Source organism: Phaethon lepturus, unplaced genomic scaffold (genome assembly GCF_000687285.1).
Source record: "Phaethon lepturus isolate BGI_N335 unplaced genomic scaffold, ASM68728v1 scaffold7757, whole genome shotgun sequence".
Taxonomy (NCBI): domain Eukaryota; kingdom Metazoa; phylum Chordata; class Aves; order Phaethontiformes; family Phaethontidae; genus Phaethon; species Phaethon lepturus.
The window spans coordinates 2937-11586 of NW_010549747.1; the positions used below are offsets into that span (position 1 = coordinate 2937).

The 8650-nt window shown below is 39.0% G+C and overlaps 1 protein-coding gene across 1 annotated transcript in view; it reads left to right on the plus strand.

Moving 5' to 3' along the window:
• The first annotated feature begins 427 nt into the window (after positions 1-427).
• Positions 428-8650, plus strand: part of HLCS (holocarboxylase synthetase (biotin-(proprionyl-CoA-carboxylase (ATP-hydrolysing)) ligase)) — a 118413-nt gene continuing 110190 nt past the window's right edge. The window contains exons 1-3 of the mRNA XM_010290355.1: positions 428-573; positions 6181-6343; positions 7278-8227. Coding sequence (XP_010288657.1) covers positions 6292-6343; positions 7278-8227 — 1002 coding nt within the window. The 5' untranslated portion in view covers positions 428-573; positions 6181-6291. The remainder of the gene's footprint in view (positions 574-6180; positions 6344-7277; positions 8228-8650) is intronic.

The following is an 8650-nucleotide window of genomic DNA, read 5'->3' on the forward strand; positions in this document are numbered from 1 at the left end:
GTGTAGTCAGGGGAGAAGGGAGGAGGAAGGGAAGAGGCCGGGTGAACTGCAGTGTGAGTGGGAGAGGAGGATCAGGTTGAATGAGGGGTGTTGCCAGTGGCAAATGGCCCGCAACACTCACAGTGACAATGGCATAGAGGTCTTGTGGCCTGCTCACTTGTGCAGTCTTCCTGTAAAGCAGAAAGCTGGAGTCTGAATTGTCTTAAAAGCTTGATTGTCACTTTTAGTTTTACTTTTGATCCTGATTAATGGTTCAGACCTTTACCCCTTTTTTTTCCTCATGAGGAGTGTGAAATAATAGAGACCCTTCATGTAAGGCTGAAGTGTCAGATTTGAATTTAGGCTGGGCATAATTTAAAAATGAATTATTAAATCAGATGCTTGCTATACAGACTTACTTTTCTTTCCTGTCTCTTTCAGTTCCTTGATGACTTAAACAGATGGAGTCTGCTTCTCATTTCTCCTTTTATTTATCCTGATAAGTTACTTAAAACAGAACATATAGCTTTTGTGACAGAAAGCATTTTAGCTCAGACTGATAATTTTCAGAATGTACCCGGCTCCTCAAAAGAGGTGAGTAGTTCTCTGTTTCTTGCATAGAAAATGGTACAGGTGCGTCATTTGGTAGGTATAAACCTAAAACACTTGAAGGAAAAATAAAAATCAGTGGCAGATAGATTTTGTGCATTTATAATGTTACTGGAAATCAAAAGGTAATCTCTTCATTAAAATGAATCACTGTTAATACTCTAGTGTTATTTTATGCTTCAAATAGACCCATAGGTATTTTATTGAGATTTTTTTAGTAGCACACTTCTCTGGGTGTGGATGAGAACTGCAGAATTCCATTGTGACTGTGGATAATGCATGTATGGTTACATATGCTGAATAGGAAAAAAAATGCTTGAAAGCTGTCATACTAAGGCAGATCAGAAGTCCTTTTAGCTCAGTATCCTGTCTCTGACACTAGCTGAAACAAATGCCTCTGTAAGAATATACAGAGCAACCATATGTTAAGATTTCTGAAAAGTTCTTCAAGCCTCCCACCAAGTGGTTGTGAAAAGTTGTGATTGAAATAGAAGTCTCCCATGGAATCTTCCTTTCATTGTGATTTATAAGTAGAAGTTAAACTATTATACATTTGGATAATTTTGTCAGTCTGAAGAAGTAAGGCAAAAATTAAGCTTTTAATCTCTTTGCTATAAAATGCAGTGGGGGAATGGCAGTACTTCTTGGTTGGAATTTTATAAATTGTGTTTGCCTTTTAATGCATAATACTTAGAAAATGTTGTTGAAGCATCCAAAGATACAAATTAAACTAGTACTGAAATCCTTAGGGCAAGCATACTTACAAAATGTTCATGTCCTAGATACTTAGAAATCTAAAAAGTGTCTTCTCCACTGCTATATTGGAAGTGTGAAGATGTGGATTTAAAAGTTGATGTTCTAAAACTCGAATTACTAAATATATAGCATCCCTAAACAGATTATCCATAAAAATAGTATCCAGACCATATCAAAACTTCTGATGAACTTGAGATAATGTCTCTCTCCCCTAAATTTTGTTGGCTTTATAACTTCTTCCTCACATGAGGAATGCCTGCTGCCTAGGCATCTCTGCTTGGATGCAGATCTAAAGGGGGATAAAGATTGTAACCCAAAGCAAAAGATAAACTCACCTTGCATGGAGGAAAAGTCTTCTAAGCAGTACAAGGTTTAGTTCCTTCCCAGTTGTGTGTCAGTTGTGCAGTCAGTTGTGCGTGCTGTATGCTGTCTGTAGTGAAGAGGACAGAATGGATCCCATTCTCTGCTGGAAAGAGGAGAAATGGAAAGTGCATGCTAGGATACCATTGGGTATGCAGTAATAAAACCTCTGGCCTGATCGCTGGTGTATCATAAAATCAAGAGAGGTCTCCCACTAAACAGGCAATGCCACAAGCTAGGATCACAACCTGGGGTCAGTCAATAAGGTGTCTTCCTGTGTAGCACCCTACAGGGCCATCTGTCATCCTTGCTTTTTGGCATCAGGTTTCAAGTTCCTTTTTGGAGTTAAAGCAGACCTGTCATGTCTGCAGGTGCTTGCTGTCTGTCCATTTCCCTGGATGAAGTACATATATTTTCCGGGCTACTTGTTCTGGGAGATGATCCAGGAGTCCTTTGCTGGAGTGAACATTGAGAGCAGAGTGGTTGGTAAACAGTCTTACTTAACTGGAGTGCAGGAACAGAAGGACAGATTGGGAATGGGTGCAATTCCAGAGTTGTGCCTGCAATCGAATTTTTAGTACCGCCACGGTCCATGGAGGCCTGTCACTTCTAGAACAGAGCATGCCTTTGGAGCATGTTAGTCTTTGCCCTCTAGAGGAATGATGTCCAGGTGAAGTGCTGCATCAGGCAAAATCATTATCTCCATGAAGCTCAGAGTGTGAGGACTGGAGGTGCTGAAAGCTTGTTGAGGACTCCAAGTCCTTTTCGGATGAAGTCGTCTGACCCGGCTTCCACTAGCCTTATGTTTCCTTGGAGCACACAGGAAGTAGCCACATTAGCTGGTTTGTAAATGTTTTTATTGCCTTTGATGTAAGACTGTGGAATACTTCCAGGTGGGCCCTACTTATAGGAGATAAAGTAGATAGGATACCTATGTTGTCTCAGAGTGCACATGGGAAGTGCTGGGCCAGTTCAAACAGATGGCTGAGGGAGATTTATTCTTTTACTTTACTTTGTTTTTTTCTTGTAGCAGAGAGGTCCACAAAAACACCTGAATTGAAGCTTTAGTTTGGTGTTCTTTTGGGGTTTATTGTCCAGCAGAGTTTTTTAATCTTGTTGGTTTTAATTGCATTTTCTTTAGAATGGCAAACGTTTGCGTTCTTTTGTATACGCTAATAATTAACTTGATTTGTCAAGCTCAAAAGCGATAGTCCAGGCAAAAGACCGCAACTAAAGAGGGAAAGGACTGCTGTTTTATTTTGTTTATTGTTCTGTGTACATGTCACTTCTAGCGAAGTGCTTTTAATTCTGGTACCTCTGGCAGCCAGCTGTCAACATAGACAGGGGCTCTAAGAACAGATTGCCTCTGTGACCTATGATAATTTCTAGACAGGAACACCATTCTTTGTAGGGCTATCAGCGATCTGTGACTGGTTTCTGTTGAAACTGAGGTGGACTCAGGAAACAGGAGTATAAATAATTTCTCATCTCTTACTAAGAGCTGGCCTTTAATTTTGTCTTCTGACGGAATTTTGATGAAGATTTCTAGCCATAGCAGGAAAGCTCGGCCTGTTTGAAAATATTCCCTGAGGATTTTTGTTATGTTGTGAAGCAAATGGATTGTTGCATGAGCAGGGTTACAAGTCATGTGTCCTGGCAACAGCCTTGCTTTGTGAGGTTCTTCTATGTATTCACTTTATTTGCACTAGACAGCAATAGCTACTTTTTACTTGTTAGCTTGTGTAATGTTTCACTTGATGGCATGCAAAAAAGCTCGAGAGCATCAATATATCCTCCTCTCAGTTTCCAGGTGACATGTGGGTGTTACCTGCTTGTGCCTGTTCTCTGGGTAAGAAAGGATATCTAAATACAGTGTGAGTCTCTTACCCTCCACCACAGAAAGTAACCCGGAGTCATATGATTAGGAAAATAGAGAAGGAAGCTGGTATCCTGTATCATAAATATATTTGTCATTTTTGTCACTGATGATTGTGAATTGCCAACAGTTAGCAGCAGGCTCTTAAGAGTTTTATGCCTTATGACTACAACTAGAGACTTCCATTCCAGGTGTGGATGTTGTACCAGTAGACTAAACACTGTTGGGAATATCTTCCATCTGGGAAGTGATGGTGTTGTCCAGGTCATCACTCAAGGCAGTTGGTTGGGGCAATTCTGGCTGACTTGGTCACAGACTTCCCCAGTGACAGTGACTGGATGCTCCAACTACAGTGATTCACATCTATCAGAGTCTGGTATATCTATCTTCCAGAAGGGTATTTTGTTCTGCTTCAGACATGGTCAACAGTAGTGTGCCCAGAAGTATGTCCTGTAACTTCAGAGCTGATATTTCTTTGTGGTATGGCCATGGAGATGACCTTTCAGAAGGTCCTGGAGGTAGAAACTCACTGTTGTTGCTTTTACTAGTGATTGGTTATGTCCAGGAGTTCAGGACCCAAGTGATACACCTGTCATGAATTTGAGGGCTGGCTCTCACCAACTGTGTGTTCTGGTGTGGCTGGTTTGAAGCTGTTACTTGCTCTTGTGTTACAGAGTTGGAGCTTAACCTGTAAGTTGCAGCACGCAGCTGGCCTTGTGGTAAACACCAACACACTGCCCACACATTGCTATCTTTTTCTTTTTTTGAAACCGAGTTTGTTCACTAAGGGTGATGTATCAGAAGATACCAGCCAGTTGTCTTGTTAAATATCCAAAGGCCGTGCCACCAATATGAATATGGACTGGATGGTCTTATCTGGGTTGCACTAATCAAAGACTGTCTTTGAGAATGACTTAGAAAGGAGCTGAGACCATTAAGGTTGTATGAAATCTCAGTTTCTTCTTTCTTCTTGTTCCCTTGGGAAATACTGTAAAGTCAAAAGTTGGAAATAGATTCTTTTGGCTATTATGTACACCACTTAACTGCAGTAGATAAAAAGTTAAATTTAGCTGATAGTCTAATTACGAACAAGTAAAATATCCAAGAGCTCACCTTCAGTCAAAAGAAGTGGTTTTTCTTACTGAGTTTAATCAGTGTGTTATATCTTGTGTGTAGTGATAAAAGGGTGAACTTCATGAAAGTGGTTTGGTGATGACAGCATCAAAATGCTGGAGTTGCTATGTGGGAATTGCACTTTGTTTCACAGTATTTGGAACATATTATGTGGTGAAGGCTAATTTTATTTTGGGTCCTGAAAACAAGTGGTGCTTCATAGTGTCTAAAAATGCCTTCACAGGAGAACAATTGGTTTGTGTATCCTATAAAGGATAAAGGCTATGGTATCATTCACACATTTTTTTAATGGAAATTGGGTGCCTTATTTTTTCTTTCAGAATTGACCCTTAAATCACTGTCTTTGTTAATTGTCTGAATATTGTTTTGTTAGGCACTGTTGTTTTGTAAACATAAGGTTTAAAAGGGGTCCTTTTCGGCTATGAGTCAGCAGACAGATTTGTAGTCTTTAGTAAAGTGCCTACCCTTGAGAAGGAAACCTAAACTCTTTTCACTTTTTCTGCACTTGTGGATTTTACAGTTAAACTTGAAACTTGTTCTCCAAGATGGTACAGCTGTGTAGTTTGGGTTTAACAAACCTTCTTGAAGAAAACAAACCCAAGTGTGTCACTTTGATAATGCTTCTTTTCTGGAGAACAGAATTTTTGATGTAGATAAGCAGCTTGAATCTTCTGTTTAGTTAATGCTTCTGATAGTGTGTACTTCTATTAAACCCTAATAGTTTACTTTTGCTCTTTTTGTCAGCACTCTTTTTAGAATTTGTGCTGAAAGCTATGTCTTGGAAATAGATACAAATAGAATTTTACTTATAGAATATGATAATGGTCTGCTGACATTTTGTGTGTTACCTGAAGCTTTTATAGCCTTGATCCTTGGGAAAGATGTATTTGTACTCCCAATTTGCTTTCAACACTTAGTGTCTATGTTGCTTTGTTTACTACTGTGAGGACTGAATCTTGTAGCAGGTATTTCTTGGTACATGACCCTTCCTCAGTAGGTTCTTTTGGTTGTATGCAGTCTCATACATTGACCTTTGTAGTCATGAAGGGTGCACTTTTGTGTGAAAGGAACTGTCAACTGAAAGCCTTGCTGGTTGAGATGTGTTGTCTCATGATACTGTTAAATGTAGTAGTTGGTTTAACCACATCAGGCATCACAGAAACAAGTCTTAAAAATGATTCTGCCAATGTAGCATTCTATAATCCTAGTAGCTACTCTTTTTTTTTTTAAAGTGCTTTCTTTAAAAATACTTTCAGTCCTTGGGTTTGCCAGTTGTGCTATTTGGTTTGATAATGTCCCTCTGTTGGCTCTGCCTACTGTTGTGCTGCTTTTTAATAGCAGAATCCTTTGGGAAGGAAGGGCAGTTTTTATTTGCAGTTCATCTTGCAGACTCATAGTACTGTTAGTGTTTTGATGTTTTTCTGTAACCTTTTCAAACTGAAAAACATGCATATGCTTTATTCTAGATTGTGAAGTGGTCAGACTATTGTTCACCATTGGCCTATAAACCTGGTGAGCCCTATAAGTTAATTGCTGAAGCAAGTGTAGATAATTTCAGTAACCTTGGAATAGCATTCATGGAAGACAGGCTTCAAATGGATAACGGAATGGTGCCACACAAGATTGTTTGTAAGTATTTTCATGAGTTGTTTTTAATGGTAGAACATGTTTGTTTCATGGTTATTTTAGGACTGTGCACAAAGTCTTTATAGCTACATAAAAACCCATGCTTTTATTTTGGCACAATGTTTTCTTGCTGTTGTCATCCTAGGCAGTTAATCACTCTGTAGCACTATTGTATGTTATACTGAATACTGTCAAATACAGAGATCCTTGAAAAGTTAGACCACTTTTTGAGAAAGTTTCTCTCTTTACAGAATGTCTTACAAATGCAACAACAGAAGTAACAGTAAAATGGATCAAAAGATTTTTTTGGAATAAACCCCTCTCTCTTTCTTTAGTGCCTCATAAGCTACTGCTGATAATTAACCTTAATATGATGAGATCTCTAAGTATCCAAGATGGTGTTTAACCTTTTGCAAATACATGAATGTGTAAATGTCAGAAAGGTGAAGTTAGAAAATATTGTTTCTGTAAGTCCTGTCTGTTAGATTAATTAATCTAATTGAAAAAAAAATACAGAAGATTTTAGGTAATGTTCTCTTTTTCATATTTGAAATGAAAGTGTATTCAAAGCTAAACATAGGTTGAGAGCAATTGCTGTTACTTGAGCATCTTAATCCTTTAGATCACTGAGGGAAAAGCTCACAGATGCTTTCTAAACAGGGAGAGGGATAACAAGGGGAATGAGGGTGGTGTCATTGCTAATTGAATTTTGAAATTTTGGTGGATTGTTTATTTCTTTAGGGGGTGATTTTAATGATCTCAACAGTATGAGCCATTGTGTCCTCATTAGTTTAATAGTTTCAGCTAAGGCAGAGAGGGAGTTCATGGCTAATTCCACAGAGAGGAGAAGGAAGTAGTTGTGCTTGCACTTGTAACACCATTAGCTGTTTTAATATCATTTTTATAACCCCTTTTTCTTATTCTTTAACTCTTCCAGCTGTCCACTTACAGGAATCTACTCTGAAGGAGTTGGCACAGGTGGCACCATCTGTAAAAGAGCAAAGTGTAAGCAGTACACAAATGGATGAAGTAACTCCTGCTGCCACTTTTGGGATTACTGTTAAATCAGGATTAGGAGTAGCTAAGTCTGCAGGACAAGGTGAAGGGGAGAAATCCAAGCTAGAGAAAGAAAGTGAGCATGAAAATGAATGTAACAGTCTATCTGACAAAGAGACAGGTGCTGGAGAACATCATCACTTGCATCTTTCCAGCTGCCATGAATGCCTGCAACTTGAAAACAGTACTATTGAATCTGTCAGATTTGCCTCTGCAGAAAACATTCCAGAACTTTCTGATGATTGCAATAGCAAACTGGAAGAAAAGAATGATGACTGTCTAGCAAGGGGAATAAAGAGAATAAACCTTGTTGGAAAGCCTCCTAATGTATTGATTTATCTTGGCTCTGAAACTGCAAAAGTGGAATTTGAGCAGATAAAATCAGTGCTGCAGGAATGCATTGATGCAGACAGCTACACCATCTACCAGCTGCATGAGGAACAAGTTCTGAAAGCTCCATGGATTGATAATTCACTGCTGTTGATCATTGCCACAGAGGAGCCTATTTCTGTGGAGAACCACAAACAATTTATGAAGTTTTTATCTAAAGGTGGAAAGATTCTGGGATTTTGTTCATCTTTTACATTTGATGGCATACAAATAAAGAGAAAAAACAAACTGAAGAAGACTGTTCATGAAGTAGTGGTATCTAAAACGAACAGTACTGAAATTAAGTTAAATCTTTTGGTCAGTGGCTGCATTTTTGAGGAAGTGATGAAGGAAGATACCAGCAAAGTGAAGATACTGAGTCAATTAAATAATGCTGATAAAGATACAGTTATTGTTCACCTGACTTATGGAGACAGTGGAGGAGAAGCCATTCTTTCTCAGGTAGTGTGTGTGCAGAACCGTTAATTTGCTCATTGCTACATTATGTTGTGGTTTGCTAAAAAAGTTCACTTGTTCCCATTGCATGCTCTTGTAGATGCTTGTCAAGGGAGGTGTAGATGGATGTCTCAGTGAATGTACAAGGACTCTGAATGTAGAATGGTTTTTACTTGATCCTCAGGAATAAGTTTAAAGAATGGCAGAGAATGTCGCTGCTGTTCCACTTCTGTGTTTTTACCATGTAGCCATGCACACGTAGATCATGCAAGATCACAGTGCATGGTAGAGGAGAGCAGATTTGCACAGCAAGCATTTTCAGGAGCAGAGCTATCCTTTTCTGCCTGCTAGAAGTTGTGCAGTGGTACAACTGTGCATTTTGCAGATTTTGGGAGGTGGCAACAGGAAGAGAGGATGCACTCGTGGGAC